Genomic DNA, 19,275 nt, shown 5'->3' on the forward strand with positions numbered 1-19,275 from the left:
TATGGGTGTCTAAACTTATGCATAGCAGTACATACAGAGAGAAAGAGTTGAAATAGTACACACACATATGCACACACACACAATATATATATAGAGCAAGAAAAATTTATATATAACAAATATTTTATCAAATGTAAATAATATTATATAAATTATACAAAATAAAATATAAATATAAACTAAAATGACAAATGTTGTCAAAACAGTTACGCTTTTAATGATGTCTAATTTTATTTTTTAATAATATATATATATATATTTATTTTTAAATAATATAATATACATAATTAAAAACTTCAAAATAATAAAATGCAAATATATTACATTAAATAAAATACAAAAAATATTAAGTGTAAACTATATTGTTTACTTATATAGAGCCATATTATATAAAATGTAAACTAAAATTCAGTTCAAGATTGATAAAGTTTTAATTAACAACATTTATTTTGTGACAACAAACACACATATAACAATGCTACATAGTGCAACACTACTAATAAGTGTTACATTTTGAGAATGACTGTGAATCTGTGAATTGCTTCATTGATATACGAACTGTCCTAATAAACCACTTAGTTGAAATGAATCACTCCCAACCACAGACAAAACAACACCATCCCACCCACTGATCTGCAAAGTAATTAAACAGCTCAACTAGAGATACTCTAGAGAAAGTGGACGTGAAACAGGACGGTGGTGAAAGCGGCGCTTGGCAACAGCCTCTTGACAACACCTGCCGGAAAGAGCTCTCCACATCTGAGAGCTGATGCGTCTGAATACGTGTGGGGTGTCGAGCGAGAAAGAAGATAGAAATAGATGCAAAAACTCTATCGGGAGGGAGTGTGTGACTCACCACATGCCCAAATGTCCACAGGTTTCCCATAAGCCTCCTTTCTTAGCACTTCTGGGGAAAGGTAACCTGGCGTTCCAGCAAACCCTGCGTGCGAAAGTAAAAAAAATACACATCTGAAAATGCAACATACAGACTCTTTCCATCTCAATGCTGTCTGGATGTTTGAGAAAACCATCTGGGTATCACAGTGTACAGGGAAATAACTAAAAATTTAAGGCGAGACACGGCAGGCAAAAACATAGATTTTTCATGCAGTGGTCCGTTTTGAGATTTTGGGCTAGTTTACTCCTTCAATATGTGTTCTTTCAAGCTGCTATAAAGAAAACGTTGAAAATATACATTAAGATGTTTATTTTATTACATTTTGTTTACTTGCGGCAGAAAGTTTCTCCCGAATTTACCAAGAAGTTCATTCCAACGCGACATGCCGAGATCCGTCTGTTTACTGAAGTCTGTTATGACCGGTATCGTTGTAAAGCTCTGAGTCTCTGAGTCTCCTGCACAACGCTATGTAACCCAAATATGGGCATTTCCTTTCTATCAGTAACCAATCGTGAATGTCCAAAGGGGGATTTAAAGCTAATGATGAAATCTCATTTAGAGCTATTAAATCTTTAAATGCCGTTTTCTCAAAATGAGTTTTTTGTCAAACATCTATATAGCACCTATGTACACCAAACTTTCCAGTTATACACTTAGCAGTATTCTGAAGATATTTTCAGAGGGATTTGTTAATAAATCATTCCTGGCCTGATTTATGTGACATTTTAATTTAAAAAAATGACGAAAATTGATTTTTTTTAAGGCTATGGACAATATATTTTGATTTGCATAAATCCTGAAATCCCTCTGAAATCTTTTTTTCATCTTGTGTGTAAACTAAATGAAAAAAGCACCTGGCTTTATCATATGTTCAGATCTATCTACTGAAAATATATGCAAAATCGCGCATATTGAATGAGATAATGCCTAGTTTGCAAAAATTAAACATACAAAATTTCAAAAACTTGTGATACAATTTTTTTTTATATACTTGTGTAAGTAATCAACTGAGGAAGTTTTATGATGATATCTATTATTTTAAAATTTTACCCTATTCACCTGTAGTGTCTCGCCAAATGATGAACACTCAGTTTAAAGTGACCACGTACCAAACCAGGCTTGCTGGTCCCCTTGTACTTCAATGGCCAGGCCAAAGTCGGCCAACTTGACGGCGGCGTTCTTGCATTTACTGGCCAAGAGCAGGTTTTCCGGCTGGGGGGGAGATCAGGTGCGCACTCATATTACTGCTGAACCCAAATCTGATACACGTCACCTTTTAACACTTAACATATAACATACAACCACAGCTGTGCGCGAGATATACAAAATATAAGCTGTGCTGGGCAGAGCTGTTCTGTCAACAGTAAAGTTCGCTACAAGCATTTTCATATTGATTTCAACTCAGCTTAAAAAAAAATTTAAAATCATGTTTGATTAGCATGATTAATTACCCCTGCTTTCCATTTAAAATCATATGTGAGATCTTCCTACTTGACATCTATGACCTTTGAGCTTATTATTAAAAAATGGAAAAATATTAAATCTTAAATCATGGAAATTTCTATAGCAAATATAGCCTAAATATTTCTAGTTAAGTCAAGCTCTAAATTATTTAAGCACACAGAAGCTGCTATTTGAGTATAGAAAACTTTTTTTTCTCTTGATCACGAATGACTGGAAAAGTCATGTAAATTCATTGCCCATAAAGAGTATGAAAAACATTCAGTTCTTGAAACTTCTAAAATTAGGATATAATTTTTTTTTTTTTTAATTACTTGTATATAAGTACTTGCCACTTTATTAGGTACACCTGTTCAACTGTTCGTTAACACAAATATCAAATCAACCAATCACATGGTCAAGACGTTCTGCTGAAGTTCAAGCTGAGCATCAGAATGGAGAAGAAAGGTGATTTAAGAGACTTTGAACGTGTCATGGTTGTTGGTGTCAGACGGGCTGGTCTGAGTATTTCAGAAACTGCTGATCTACTGGGATTTTCACCCACAACCATCTCTAGAGTTTACAGAGAATGGACCAAAAACAGAAAATATCCAGTGAGCGGCAGGTCTGTTGATGATGTTGATGCCAGAGGTCAGAGGAGAACGATTAGACCAGCTGATAGAAAGACACCAGTAACTCAAATAAGCTCTCGTTACAACCGAGGTGCAGAAGAGCATTTCTGAACACACAACACATCAAACCTTGAAGCAGAAGAGCTCCAGCAGCAGAAGACACACCGGTGACACTCCTGTCAGCTGAGAACTGGACACTGAAGCTACAATTCACACAGACTCACCAAAACTGGACAATAGAAGATTGGAAAACGCTGCCTGAAGTGATGAGTCTGGATTTCTGCTGGGATGTTCAGATGTTCGGGTCAGAGTTTAAACAACATGAAAGCATGGATCATCCTGTCTTGTATCAGCGGTTCAGGCCACTGGTGCTGTAATGGTGTAATGGATATTTTCTTGGCACACTTTGGACCTCTTAGTACCAATTGAGCATCATTAAACACCACAGCCGACCTGAGTGTTGTTGCTGACCATGTCCATCCCTTTATGCCCACAGTGAATCAACTTCCAGCTGGATAACACTCCATGTCACAAAGATCAAATCATCTCAAACTGGTTTCTTGAACATGACAATGAGTTCATAGTCCAGTCACCAGATCTCAATCCAATAGAGCAGCTTTGGGATGTGCTGGAACGGGAGATTCACATCATGGATCTGCAGCGACTGTGATGCTCTCATGTCAATATGGACCAAAATCTCTGAGGAATGTTTCCAGCACCTTGTTGAATCTTTGCCATGAAGAATTAAGGAAAAAAGGGGGTCCAACCTGGTACTAGCAAGTTGTACCTAATAAAGTGGCCAGTGAGTGTGAGTGTGTGTGTGTGTGTGTGTGTGTGTGTGTGTGTGTATATACTATATATGTATATATATATGTATATATATATATATATATATATATATATATATATATATATATATATATATATATATATATATATGTGTATGTGTATATTATATATATATATATATATATATATATATATATATATATATATATATATATATACACACACACATACATATACATACGTACATACATACATACTGTACACACATTTTATTTAACTATTTTAATACATTTACACTCCTAATTTGTGTAAATGCATTTAAAACATCTTTTTTTTTTGGAAATAAGCAGCTTGGTCACTCCAGCAGAGCTACCAGGAATATCTTCACCTATATGCACTTTCCTATGACTGGATCATCTTTAGCTAAACACAGTCCATTTGATTGACAGGACGGGCTCTCAGTGATCCCACTGGTGTCAGATAGATTTCAGTAAAATTAGCTTACTTTTGCACAAAACAATTTACCTCCATAGATATTTACACAGAACATTGAGAACCTTTAACCTACTAGGGCTGATTTGATTTCATGTTGATCTTAAAAACTGTACAGAGTATAAATGTACACATACTACCATTCAAAAGTTGAGTCAGTAAGATTTTTATTTTTTTAAGAAATGAATACTTTTTCTAAAAGATCTTTATCTTATTTATTATCTTTAATAAATAAGATATCTTTATCTTATCTTTATCTTAACTTATCTTTATCAAACTTTTGAACGGTAACGTACCTCCATAAATATTTACACGGAACATTTAACAAACGGTATCAAGAAATCCAATAGGGTTCATTTTAATTTCATGTCGAACGTTAAACGCACATGGTCACGTAACCAACTGTCACTCATTAAGACGTATCGGTTAATAATACATCATCCCACTTATCACACACATTCACACCTCCACACAATGTTCAGCCGGAGAGTGAGAGTGTGTGTGTGCTGTTATTAAGTAGGTTACGTTCCCTCTGCTCTGGTGGAAGTCGAGCCAGGTGGGAAATTGGGTCCAGAGGAGCAAAGCATCATGGGAAACTTATTCAGGCTCAATCTTTGATCTTTCTTTCTCATGCTCACGCTACAGATGCTGTAATGAAAAAGAGACGTGCGCTCTCGGTGTTCTGACGCTCAACCACCGTTGCCATCTGCTGGAGCTATTCGTGGAGCTCAGATGGCATCTTGAAGTTTCGGGCTCATGATCTAAAATGCGTTCTGGTTGAGGATCCGTAGGATGGTGTGAAATACTCAATGACCTTGAGCCGCATCCGGAGAAACGGCACTGGAAACGCATCCAGACTGAGATTTGCATAACCTGATTCTTCGAAATATAAAAACAACAACTTCTAAACTAAAGCAGGATTAGGAAGAGAAGCAACATGAAATCAAAACTGCCCCTATTTACTTTATTAATAGACATTCTTGATCACATTGCAAATTATTTACTGGTGAACGATATCCCATTCTAGTTCAGCGCATTTAAATTGACATAAAAACAACAACAAAAAATGAATCTGACATACTAGCCCAATCTGAAGCTAAGCAAGAAATAGATATCCATGCACAGTCACCCATGCCAAATCGGATCCTGAGTATTAAGCCACACCTCCTACAGATTATTAATCATCTCACCATTCGACTCTCATTATAATGCATACAAGGCACATTTGGACATCAAAGCATGCACAACACAAGCACAGAAAAACACATGACCTGTCACTCACCTTGAGATCTCGGTGCACCACGCCCATTTGATGGCAATGAAGCACCGCCTCCAGGATCTGCTGGATGCAGTGACTGCATGCAAACACCAGGGGGCGCATGTTAGTTTGAGCAATGCCATTCTCTCGTGCACAGGCACAGGCAGGTAATGCAGGCCCATTACAAGGAGCTACTGATAAATGTAACAATACATCATCTTCGCCAAACATAATAAAACACTTTAAGTGACTCCCTCTTCCAAAACACTGTCTTGTAAATCTTGCAAATTTTCACAAGTGTGGCAAAGACTTTTATCTACAGGATGAATCTCCATACAACATGTCCAGGTCACATTTCCCCCCAAATCAAAATAAAATTTTATTTATTTAGAAATACACTTTATTGTAATTTAAATTATGTTTATTGTTGTTATTATTTATTTAATTTTTCATCAAATAAAAAAAATAGAAATTAAAAATTAAATTGAAAATAAAATTCTTAAAATGGTTAATTATTTGTTTATTTATCTATCATAAATATATTTTATTGTTGTTTATTTATTTTATTTATTTGTATTATATTTATTATAAATAAATAGTCTATTTCATAAACTATTTATTATTATTATTTATATTTCATTATATTTTAAATAAATAAAAAACAAACAAATAAATAGTTTATTTTATAATTAGTCTAATTTATAAATTATTTTATTATTATTATTATTTATTTTATTTTTCATTATTTGAAAAAAAAAAGTTAATTTTTGGGTGAACTAACCCTTTAATGTTTATTTAATTTATTTGTATTATATTTATTATAAATAAATATGATTTTATTATTATTATTTACTTTTCGTTATATTTTAAATAAAATAAAATAAAAACAAATAAATAACATTTAAAATAAAATTCTGGCATTTTCATGCCAGTTAAGCACATTTTATCCCAAATTAATCAAGGGCTCCAGTTATCAAAGTTCGGCTAATTAATTCTTTATTTTGATTTCAGAGTAAAACGTGACCCAGACAGACAGAGATTCACCCTTGGATTTATCTTATCTGCAAAGAAAACTGAAGGGTTAGCTTTCAAACACATTAAAAAAATAGCACATAACTAAAAGCAACTTGGGACTTGAGGAAGACGACCACCGTCACCCAAAACAAAGAGACCCAAGAGTTTCCTGACACTTCTGGATGAATTAAAGGCTCTTTATCATAAACTCTGTTCAGTCCGCAGAAGTGTTAACGTGCATCTACGTCTTCTGCAAGAGCAGACATGATGCTTTTCCTGTTTTACTGACACAGGAAGCTCTATCTAACACTACACACTTAAACTGCTCTCACCACCCACGACGACAGCGAGCATCAGGAGAGATAGAGAGGAGGAGAAGGAGAGGTAAGACTGGCAGGCGGCCCTGGAGTGTTTTTTGGCAGTTGTGTGGTGAAATGTACCGGTGTGTGAGGAGAGGAAGGTGGACGGTGTGAGTCAGCCTGTGTAGGCGTGTGCTGCTGATTTACTGAGAGCCAGTGTGTGTGTGTACATGTGTGTGTACATGTAAAGCTGTTTTCTAGTTCTTCTACACTAGGACTCTTCAACTTCCTTCTTTTGGAGGACAAAATATCCAGATGAAGATTAATCTGAGAGTGGTAATCATTAGATCTGAGCACTTTCATTGCACATAATGTCTTAACATGAAAAACAAAACACCTATTTTTTTTTTATCCATCCATCTATATTTCCATACATCCATCGTTCCATCATCCATCCATCCGTCTATCGTTGCATCTATCCATCCATCCATCGTTCCATCCATCCATTGTTCCATCCTTTCATCTATATATCCATCCATTGATCCATCCATCCATCCATCCATCCATCCATCGAACATCCATCTATCCATCCATCCATCCATCCATCCATCCATCAATCCGTCTATCTATCGTTCCATCTGTCCATCATTCCATCTATCTATCCATCCATTCATCATTTCATCTATCTATCTATCTATCTATCTATCTATCTATCTATCTATCTATCTATCTATCTATCTATCTATCTATCCATTCATAATTTCATCTATCTATCTATCCATTCATTGTTCCATCCATCGTTCCATTTATCTATCATCCACCCATCCATCCATCCATCCTATCCATCCATTCATCTATCTATCATTCCATCTATCCATCCATCCATCCATGCAGCTGTTGTTCCATCTATCTATCTATTCATCATTCCATCTATCTATCCATCCATTGTTCCATCCATCCATCGTTCCGTTTATCTATCCATCCATTCATCTATCTATCATTCCATCTATCCATCCATCCATGCAGCTGTCGTTCTATCTATCTATCTATCTATCTATCTATCTATCTATCTATCTATCTATCTATCTATCGTTACATCCATCTATCGTTCCTATCCATTCATTCATCTATTTTTCGTTCCATCTATCTATCCGTATATCTATCCATAAATCTATATATCCATATATCTGTCGTTCCATCCATCCATCATCAAATAACTAAAACCAAAAAAAGAGTAAATAGAATAGACTTCCTCTATATTTGTCCTGCAAATACTAGATCAAGTGCAATTCTCAGATATTTCGGCAGAAAATTTCATTTCATTTCATTATAACTTGATCTGATGATGAAATGAGCCACATCCGTTCAACTAACTTCTCTGTCACTTTTCCTTTGAAGGTTTGTTTTTCACCATCAGTGTCTCTTTACTGAATAAGACCCATTTATCAGAATAGACACAATCAAAAATGGTGCACATGACTGAACTATAGACTTAACCTCTAACTCTGCTCCACATGCGAGCACTGAGTGCTGAACCCGTCTCTGGTCGCACAGCAACTTCATCAATATCAATCGCAAGGCAATAAAAATGACTGATGGCTGGATCTGGCTCACAGGCCGGCAGCTGAAGAGCCCCGAGGGTAACGCTGTTTGCTTCACTAATTTAACATAAAAAGATTCTGCAAGAAAGAAAAATCACAAATGGGTTCTCTTTAAAGGAGTTATAACACAAGAAATCCAATTTTTCTTAAACTTTTGAGGTGGAAGAGTTCAACAGTGTAACTTCGAGAGCTCAAAACTTCTCCAGTCTGAAAGCAACATTTACTGAAGCCCAGCAGCAGAAGAAAGTCTGAAATAGTATTTGAAGAGTTTGGTTCAAAAACGCGATAAACGCCATTTAAAAAAAAATTGAGTTCCCGCAAAAATCAGTATTGTATAGACATAGCCAGAGAAACGAGGGCGCCGCCATCTTTAGAATATTGTCTATAACTTCCGTTTTTGCGGTCGCTCTGTATATTTCTATGGCATTGCTGTCCAGGAGTAATTAGCTTTTGAAGTGGATTTACTTAAAGTTAAGTTAACGAAAGTTATCATGAGGACTGTAATGTTTAAAGCAGACGTCTTAACAAATGTCAGTAGAACGGGAAGATTTTAAAACGAGCCGTTCATTAATAAACACGCAAAATCGCTGTGAAAATACAGACCTGAAGTCAAAAGACAACGAGCGCAGCGCTGAAAAGGGGCGGGGCTACATAAGGTCTATGGGGTCCAGTGTTGCCAGATTGGAAATGTCCAAGTATCGTACCAGAAGATCAAAATTATCGTATTTGGAAGAAAATTATCGTACACGAGTCAACGGCATGAAAATGACAGACTTCCCAACCTGAACAAAGTCATTTCTGGGTGTCAAGAACTCTCCAACGGGGGGGGGGGGTGGGGGGGGGGGGGTGCTTGTTCGGTTCTGATTCGGGAGTATAGATAAAAGCCCGCCCGCACTTACAATTGATTGGTTGGGTCCTTACATGCGCTTCGTGAGGCACACTAGTACACACACGCAAGGTCTCTCGCTCCCTCTCTCTCTCTCTCTACACGTTCTTCCCCCGGTAGACGTAAAATCCACAGCTAGATCAATGAGAATCCCTATTACAACGACCATCATTTGAAGTGTCACACAGTCTGAAATTATCGTACATTATAGGATTTTTTCCATTATTGATCGTACATCGTACAGAGGTCAAAATTATCGTACAAATACGATAATTATCGTACATCTGGCAACACTGATGGGGTCGGTATTGAAAAGTACATTTTTAATTTTATGTAAAATGCGATATCTGCCGTGTTATTCTGTCATGTTTTCTCCCTTTCTTTCCAAACCGCGACAAACACCAGTCTCCCTTCTCTGCAGAATGCGATACATCCGCTCAACCAATCACAGCGCACCATTCCACGCATTGTAAACAGTAACAGCGGCGCTTTTACCCCGCATCCTAGTTTTCCTTATATACTTTGTACTTTGTAATTTTGACAGCATTGATGAACCTGTGGTGGTTTCTGCGGTGGGGAAGAAATCTAATCATGTACGTGAGGAGATTAAGAAGATGAGGCACTCGGGAGGAGGAAAAATGCCGGCTGTTGCTAGCTCTCACACGACGGCATCAAACTTCTGTCACGCTGACACACTGACCCCAGGTGATCTTGTGAAAAACTTTCAATTGTTTTACTCAAAGTCAACGAAAACCGAGCAGGACCAAGCCATTTTACAGCTGATCGCCGTCAAAAAAGTTCAGGATATATTTTAGTCCAGTGCCTGTATATTAGTATTGACCGAGTTCAGAGGCTGTCATATGTGGATCAACTTACTTTGTTGTGTATTTTCAACAGTTAAAATAACTTTTATATTGATTCAATGGATTAATTGCATTTTGGAAAAAAAAAAAAGTGTCATGAATGCATTGCATTTTGGGTGAAAAATAATCAGTCACTCAGTCACTGCCACTCTCTTGGTAAAGAAAACAAATTTTTACTCAAATTAATCGAAATGTATTTATCGCGTTTTGGAACCAAACTCTTAATTTTCTTGTGAAAAATGCTCCAATAATCTTTGTTTTAATTACATTTCTTGTAGTTCCCTGTGCATTTAAAGCTTTGGTAGTAAAACTAGAGCAAGTAAAATTTTTAGTAAAACAAAGTTATCAATCGTGGGCATTTTACTACCCTGTTTTCTAGCTAAATTATCTATCTATCTATCTATCTATCTATCTATCTATCTATCTATCTATCTATCTATCTATCTATCTATCTATCTATCTATCTATCTACCTATCGTTCGATCTTATCCATCTATCCATCTTATACATATATCCATCTTTCCATCCATCCATCTTTTTCTATCCATCTTTTTCCATCCATTCATCACTAAAAATATAAATAACTAAAAAGGAGAGAAACCCGTATAGACCTCTATCTTTGTCCTGCAAACACTAGCTCAAGTGAAATTCTCAGATATTTCAGCAGATAATTTAATTTCATTATAACTTGACCTGATGATGAAATAAGCCACATCCGTTCAACTAACTTCTCTATCAAAAAACTCAATGTAAAACATACAACATTAAGTTATGATTGTTTTACATTATCATTGTTTTTAGAGCATATGACCCCAAAACTTTGATTTTGAGTCGCAGTGTCAAATTCACCCATGACCAAATGATCTCATCTATGTGATCCGTTTTAATTTTAAGGCTCTATACTCTTACAGGAATTTTAGGAGAACAACCTGAAACAAAGTTGATGGGTAAATGACTCAACTCAATGAAGTCTCCTGAGCAATAAAAGTGCAATTCCTGACTATTTTTCCTCTGTCAGCGAGTCAAGAGGTCAGACCTATCAAACAGCAGGTCCTATGGCGCATGCAACCTCCCGTTTTCCCCTCTCAAAGGGGCTGGAGGTCTGGTTGAAATGAGGTTGAACTGAGCAGATACAGTCAGCAGCTTTATTTGAGCTTCTGAATCAAGACCACAACAAACTGCGATACTCTGTAAGAGCCCTTCACTCAAGTGACTATTAAACAAAACAGCGGCACTCTGTCATCCTGAATGCCAGGCTTGACTGAAACAATACATTACACGCGCCCGAGAATTACCCAATTGCAAAGATAAATGACACTGTTTTGAAACAACAGAGAGGAAGACAGACAGCGATACAAGAAACAAAACGAGAGCAGAAGACAGAACGGGTGAGGAGAAACTCTCAGTGCATCAAGAGCAGTTCGGCTGTTCTCACACTCGAGCGTCTGCTGCTGACCCGAGTTCATTTGACGTCACAATTTGGATGGTTTGATCAATGGGGCAGAACGCTCAAATATACCTCATCTACCCCTAAAGGATGCATATTAGTACCTTAAATTAATAGTTCATGCAAAAGTGAGAGTTCTGTCATTATTCACCCTCATGTCGTTGCAAACCTGTATGACTTTTTTTCTCGGTAACACAAAACAAGAAATTTTGAAGAAACGTTTGGGTCGGTATTGTCATTGTTAACTAAAACTATTAGAGTGCAATAGTTGGGTTTCGGAAGTAAAAACTCAATTCTCTCCACAGGGAAATTGATTTTGAATGTTAACTTATAAACCTTTAAAAACCTTACTGTGAGCTGTGAGGTTGTTAATCGATGGTATTTGCTTCTGTTAAAGATGTCAGCCTGCATTATTTCAACGTAGTTTTAAAATAATAGTGTTTAACAGCAGAAATCATGGTTGAAAAACTACATTACCCATAATGCCGTATGGAAAATTCCACCAATGAGAGTCGAAACAAGCAAAAAGCAGCAAAAGATCTCGTTAGCTCCGCCCACTCCCATGAAGCACCGCAAATGAAGTAATCAAATAGATCTCCCTATGCTTTCAAAATACTTAAATATTTGAAAATATATGCATATTTTGCAATAAACTTAAATATATATAGGCTATTATATATATATATATATATATATATATATATATATACACACACACATACATTTATAATAATCAATATTTTTAAATATAGTAGTAGTTTCATATTTTTCCCGTCATTTTTAAATAATGCTTCATGGGATTTTAGTTCTTTCAACCAATAAAGCTGTTAAGTACATGGTCTTGTACTTTTGTGTTTTTGTCTGATTTTCAAATACTTTTTTTTTGCTTCAAATCAAAGTTTGTAATGTTATGATTCACCTTGTATCTGGTTGACTTGGATCATGGCTTATAATGCTTTAATCAAGACTTTAAGTCCCATGGGAGAAATTAATGGAAAAAATACTTCCGGAACCAACGCCGCTGGAAAAGTGGGTGGCGCTGTTGCATGCAATTGTACATTTTTCATTATCAAATTTTTCGATCGTGTTTCACACAAGACAGTCAGTCATGCAGGTTTGGAACGGCATGAAGCAATGAAGACAGAACCCTCATTTTTGTGAATGTTTTTTCTTGCAAATTGGTACCTTAAAGTGAAAGCAATAAAGCATAATTTGAAGCATTATAATAAAACTTTCTTTTTGATGCTCGTTCAAAATTGGCAACTTGCATCTGCAACAGACGTGTTTACGATGGCATGACACAAATTGCACTGTGAATCATAGCCAAATAATACAAAGTGAGAAGTGGCCTGTAGAGGAATTCAGACCAAAGTAATCGCACACAAACAAAACATTTCCTGTAGGATTTCATTTAAAACAATTTTCACTCAGAAATTTCACAAATAATTACAAAGAGATGGAAAGTAACACGCTGAATTTGAAGTAAGTCTGAAATAGTATTTTCTAGTGAAACGTGCTCCAACAATCAGTGCTTTATTTACATTTCTTGCAATTCCCTGTGCATTTTAAGCTTTGGTTGTTAAAGGGGTGGTTGATTATGATTTCACTTTTCTAACTTTAGTTAGTGTGTAATGTTGTATGTGTAATGATTATCATGACAGAATATGCTAATCAATGACTAGAAGATAGTTAACTCCACATCAGCTACATAAATTTAAACATAAACAAGAAGGTTTTTGAAATTTTCAGGACACAAGGTGTTGAAGCTCCGCCCCCTGTGCTGGGAGCATCAGCTCATTTGCATTTAAAGGGACAGACACAAAAAAGGTGCGTTTTTGCTCACCCTTAAAAAGTGACAATTTTAACATGCTATATAAAAATATCTGTGGGGTATTTTGAGCTAAAACTTCACATACACACTCTGGGGACATCAGAGACTTATTTTACATCTTGTGAAAAGAGCATTATACCACCCCTTTAAAACTAGAGCAACTAAAAATATGAGTCAAACAATGTTTTCGACCTTAGACCCTGTTTTCAAGCTAAAATGGCAAAATGCTGCTAGGGCTCACAATAGTATTTGCATTAAGTGTGCAAATCCACTGCGAATTGTAGCCAAATAACACAATGTGACAAGATCATAGCAAGAAATTAAAACTCCAGTTCAGACAAAACGATCAAACCAAGTGTGAAAACAGCCATCGAGTGCAGAAACACACCTCAAGTCCCAGACGTACGGTTCAAGACAGTCAGACGCACAAATGGGCGGCACGAAACAGGCAAGAATCACATGACACATGCAGGGGGCCAGTGCACTTCCCATACTGACCTTCAGGTCCCTGTGCACTATGTCATGATGGTGAATGTGACTGACACTCTCTAGAATCTGATGGATACAATGACTGTAAAGACAAGCGAGAGAGGAGAGGACAGACAGGAAACAAGAAGAAAAAGAATCGATGAGGGAAGAGAGCCGTGAAGGAGGTGGTGAATTAGTCACGGGGGAGACGAGCGCGGGATAGGAACAACACAGATAAGAGAGACTGTTTGATATGATTGTATGGAGAGGGTGATGAAATGAGACGAGTGATAACGGTGAAAGACCTGATGTTACACGACGCAGAACAATAGAAGCAGTCGGACGGGATGCATCATATCCTGTGAGGGCGCTGTGCCGCTGACGCTCACATGTGGGATGGAGAAATGCAGGGAAGGGTGGATGAATCAAACAGAGTAGAGCTGAAAATATGGAAATGATCCGTGTGTGTGTGTGTCTGGGTGTTTAAGAGTGTATCAACTGTTTTCTGAAATGCTTACGGTGTTTTCCTCACACACAACTAACACAGGCCTCATTAATAAGGATGGTCTGCAGTGTGAGAGCGTTTCGGGACCGTTGGGAGAAAAGTCACTTTTAGGCCAGTGCCACTCAAAATCCTACATTCGTTGATCCCACATGAATACTTTTTGTGTGCAAAAAACAGAGACTGACACGGAAGAGAAGAAATTGTTGAATAAAGTCATTATTTTCATTTTTTCACTCACAAAAAGTATTCTCGTCGCTTCATAACATTAAGGTTGAACCACTGTAGTCACATGGACTATTTTAACGATGTCTTTACTACCTTTCTGGGCCTTGAAGTTTGCAATGACGTTACTGGGTGGTTCAGAAACCTCTCAGATTTCATCAAAAATATCTTAATTTGTGTTCGAACGACATGAGGGTGAGTAATTACTGACAAAATTTTCATTTTTGGGTGAACTAACTCTTTAAAAGTTGAGTTTTCTGTGATGTATTGATGTTTTATCACTCAAATAATGTAGCCGAATAAAAGATTCTGAAGTTGTCAACACGGCAAAAAAGAAAAAGAAAAAAGTTTAAAAGTTTAGATGTTGTATAAGTCTTTCTTTTTGTAATACACATGTTTTTGTAAAGAAAATTGTTTTAAAAATACTTAATGAATATAAATAAATAAATATATTTTAAATAAAAGAATAGCCAATATGAAAACATACAATATGGTTCAAAAGTTTGGGGTCAGTGAGAGAAAACATAAATAAATAAATAAATAAATAAGAAATTAATACTTTTATTCAGCAAGGATGTATTAAATTGATCAAAAGTGACAGTAAAGACATTTATAATGTTACAAAATATTATATTTCAACTAAATGTTGTACTTTTGAACTTTCTATTCATCAAAAAAATCCTGAAAAAAAATATATCATGGTTTTCACAGAAATATTAAGCAGCACAACTGTTTTCAACATTGCTGATAATCAGAAATGTTGAGCAGCAAATCATCATATTAGAATGATTTCTGAAAGATCATGTGACACTGAAGACTGGAGTAATGATGCTGAAAATTCAGCTTTAAATCACAGGAATAAATTACATTTTGAAAATATATTACAATAGAAAACAGTTATTTTAAATTGTAATTATATTTTTTATATAATATATAAAAAAGACTTTTAAAGAGTATAAAAGACTTCTTTCAGTCCAAATCACCCCAAACTTTTAAACGGTAATGTATGTACTTATTGAAATTTAAATAAATAAATAAATTTTAAAACATAAAGCTATAAATAAACTGATAATTTGAGGCCAAAAAACAAACAAACAGGAAATTCTCACATTTGAGCCATGAATCGTGTCCTTAGGCTATTAGTTTGAGTGATCAAACTAGTAAACAATAAAACGGCAAAAAAGAAGGAACCCAAGCCATGTCTACAACCCAGAACATCACAGAGACTTTCACCCGGGCAACCACCCAAACTACATATTATAAATGACATTAAGTCTCTGTCAGGGATTTCTAGAGCTATTAAAACAGATGAAGCTCAGATGAAGCCAGTGTGCGGGTTCACGTGCGGCGCTGTGCTGGAGAGGGCTGAATATGAGCCGACACTCTCATTAAGTGTGTGAATTAGAGGCCTACTTTTCAGACACTCTAGTGGAGGCAGGCGGAGGGGATACATTTCATCGTCTTGACGGTGGATGGGCGGCATCGTGACACGTTTCTACCCACGAATATGGCGGATGAGCTCATTGAGCCGTGTAGTCTCATCACTCGCCAGCTCTTGTGTTTCCTCCCTCGGTAAGTATCTCTCGTTCTCTTTCTGTTTCTCGCCGCATCTTTCACTCCCACATGCTTTCCCACACAGTCAAATTGATTAAAGCTTTTCTCCTGAGGGCGACTGCAGCGTGTGGGTGTGTGTCGTTGTGTGTGTCTGTGAGAAGATCTGAAAACAGGAATAGATGGAACGGGGGAAAAAATGAAGCCGATGGGAAAACTGGAGGAAAAGGGATCTGCACGGAGAGAGCGAGACACTGCCTCAAACATTTAAAAAACTCATTTATCACTCCCATATTATACAAAGTACATACGTTTGTCCAGTTAAAATGAGCGAAAGAGGAAAGCAGAAATGTGGATGGAGAGGAAATGGTCGTGGGAGGGTCTGGACTGGATAACAGAAAATGGAGAAGCTGTTTTACCTGGCGTCAGCTTCACTGTAATATTCTCTGGCTACGATGTCTTCAAACAGCTCTCCACCCGTCACACTGCAGGACAGAGAGAAGATATCGGCACCACGGTCACCATAATCAGATGCAAATTTATTCTGTAATTCTTCAACTTCAGTTTGGTGTGCTTTACACTGGCATCGCAAAAACTGTGCATTCATATTGCAGAAGCATTTGCACTCTTGATGGGTGTAATGGGTTCAATGAAATTAAATCAAATAAAAAATAGAAAAATAGGAATGCAAACAAAATTCATTATTATTAAATAAAATATTAATAAAATAAAATATTAAATACAATATTGATAAAATAAAATAATACAATAAACGTAAAAATGTTAAATAAATATTTAATAATAATAATACAAATGTTTAAAATATATATATTAAAAAAAAATGAAATAATGTAGCAAATGTGCAAAAACGAATAAATTAAAATAATTTTTTTAGAAAAATACTTTCTCCTATGCTAGGTTAGGTTGGGTTAGGTTGATTTCTCTGAAGCGTAAATTGCCTGACAGAGCAACACTGGCTCAACCAATGGCGTGATTTTTAATTGTTCTGCAGAATTGACATACTTCACCTTTCCAACAGTAAATTACGTAAAAAAAAGAATTTTTTTTAGACATCAGCATTTATTACACAAGCACAGTTAAATAGGACAAACTAAAGACAGCTGTGATATTAATTTACAGACATGCATGCATGGTTGCGTATGACAGGAAAAGAAAGCGAGGCAGAGCGAGAGAGTATGGATGGGGGAATCCTCTAGAAGAGAGATCACTGGGGCTTCGGGGGGGAAACCCCTGATGCAGGATTTCTCTTCGACTGGGCAGCCCGGCTCTGTTGCTATGGAAACTGGCTCTCGAGTGAGAGAGAGAGAGAGAGAGAGAAAGAGGGATGCTATGGGGAAGGTAGAGTGGGTGGGTGTCTGTTGAAGCGCACTGAGCAAAAACAAAGCAGAGAGAAAGAGATATTATGCACCACATTATATGGAAACACTTACAGGTCAAATAAGAGGTAATGGAAGCCTTCCTCTGATATACTGTCATGGAGCCGCACTGCATTAAAGATAAAGAGAGTCATAATATCATCAAATACTTTCAATTTGCCATTCACTCACAGCACAACTCAAAGAGCAGATTATGAAATGAAATTAACTCTTTCCACGCCATTGACAGAACTTTCCGGATTTCCGTGTTTACACTGATATAAGGTAGGGGGCGCTATTACACATCTTCTGAAAGATTAATGAATCTCCTGATCAGAATACAGGCGAAGAAGCAGCAGAAACAAGTGATATCATATGCAAGCATATGCATAAGTCAAATAACGAGATCATCAACATTAAAAAGCATATAAATCAAAACTGGCTAATGTTACTGAATGAAATGTCGACCCAGGACGAGCTGTAGGACTGTGAAGCTTCCGGGGTGTTGATGGACTCGATCTACTCCATCTGTGTTTTGATCAACGTTCTGAATCTGATATGGATGGTCTTTGACAAAAAATTGATTTTTTTGCTCAAAATGTTGCTTTTTTTATAAAACTTACCCACATTCAAGTGTTGATAAAAAGGAAGCTATGAAGCAAGAATTTATTTAAAAGCAGAGTCTCGGTTCTTTCTTTTGAACTATTGCATATTCAGATATTCATACAACAAAATATTCTGGGGGCCATGAAACTTTGGTGAAAATGATCAAAAAACGCTGGCAAGGAAAGAGTTAACAGTTGTTAACTGAGTTAACTTTGTCTATATCATTGTCCCTCGAGCTCATTCAGTCATCATGGAGAAGTTCAGGTGCATCTGTGAAGCTAACTTTAACGGCCGATGTTTCAGACTCACCGATATTGGGATGCTTGAGCAGACGGCAGATACGGGCTTCCCGCTCCAGCTTCTGGTGATCTGGGAAAACAATTGGATCCGTAATGTAATGGAGAAATTGCAGATGGATTGATTAAATGAGCAGTGCATTATTTTTTTATGTGAACAAAGCTTAATTTAACCAATGAATAGATTCCACAAATCATTTGTGGAATTTAACAAATTTGTGGATGTTTAGCCACTGTGAAATTCTGCTAATTTCACATGAATTTTAGTTAAAGGGATAGTTCACCCAAAAATCTAATTGAAAGTTGTTTAAAACAACTGTATGAGTTTCTTTCTTCTGTTGAACACAAGAAGATATTTTGAAGAATGTCAGAAGCCAAGCAGTTGACGGTAGCCATTGACTTCCATAGTATAGAGAAAAAAAATATCAATGGGGTCCATCAACTGTTTGGTTACCGACATTCTTCAAAATATCTTCTTCAGCAAAAGAAAGAAATTCATACAGGTTTGAAACAACTTGAGGGTGAGTAAATGATGACAGAATTTTAATTTTTTGGGTGAACTATCCCTTTAACCTCAACATCAACTGTTAACTAACCAACATATGTCAGATTACAGAGTATTATTTGACCAATTCCTACTCTACATTCTCAACTGACCCCCCAAAAAAGCGTGACAATCATCCCATTACAGCAGATCAGGGTGATTAACAAAAACTAAAACTTGAACCATAAAAAAACTTAGTAACTTGAAACCATATAAACAATAACTAATATAAAATAAAACATAAAAAAATAACACTG

General features: G+C 36.3%; 1 protein-coding gene across 24 annotated transcripts in view; it reads right to left on the bottom strand.

Annotated features, from left to right (window-relative positions):
- The window catches only part of camk2b2 (calcium/calmodulin-dependent protein kinase (CaM kinase) II beta 2), a 74,918-nt gene that overhangs the window by 38,692 nt on the left and 16,951 nt on the right, over positions 1 to 19,275 (bottom strand). For 20 of the 24 annotated variants that reach the window (XM_079861283.1, XM_079861288.1, XM_079861289.1 and 17 more), the window contains exons 3-8: positions 18,488 to 18,547; positions 17,648 to 17,702; positions 16,616 to 16,681; positions 5,534 to 5,606; positions 2,008 to 2,110; positions 857 to 940 (exon numbers count right to left, since the gene is read on the bottom strand). In XM_079861283.1, coding sequence (XP_079717409.1) covers positions 857 to 940; positions 2,008 to 2,110; positions 5,534 to 5,606; positions 16,616 to 16,681; positions 17,648 to 17,702; positions 18,488 to 18,547 — 441 coding nt within the window. Of the gene's footprint in view, positions 1 to 856; positions 941 to 2,007; positions 2,111 to 5,533; positions 5,607 to 13,948; positions 14,022 to 16,615; positions 16,682 to 17,647; positions 17,703 to 18,487; positions 18,548 to 19,275 lie in introns of all 24 variants that reach the window. The other 4 variants (XM_079861276.1, XM_079861286.1, XM_079861291.1 and 1 more) reach the window with 1 other exon arrangement.

Source organism: Squalius cephalus, assembly GCF_949319135.1.
Source record: "Squalius cephalus genome assembly, chromosome: 24".
NCBI classification, from domain to species: Eukaryota; Metazoa; Chordata; class Actinopteri; order Cypriniformes; family Leuciscidae; genus Squalius; species Squalius cephalus.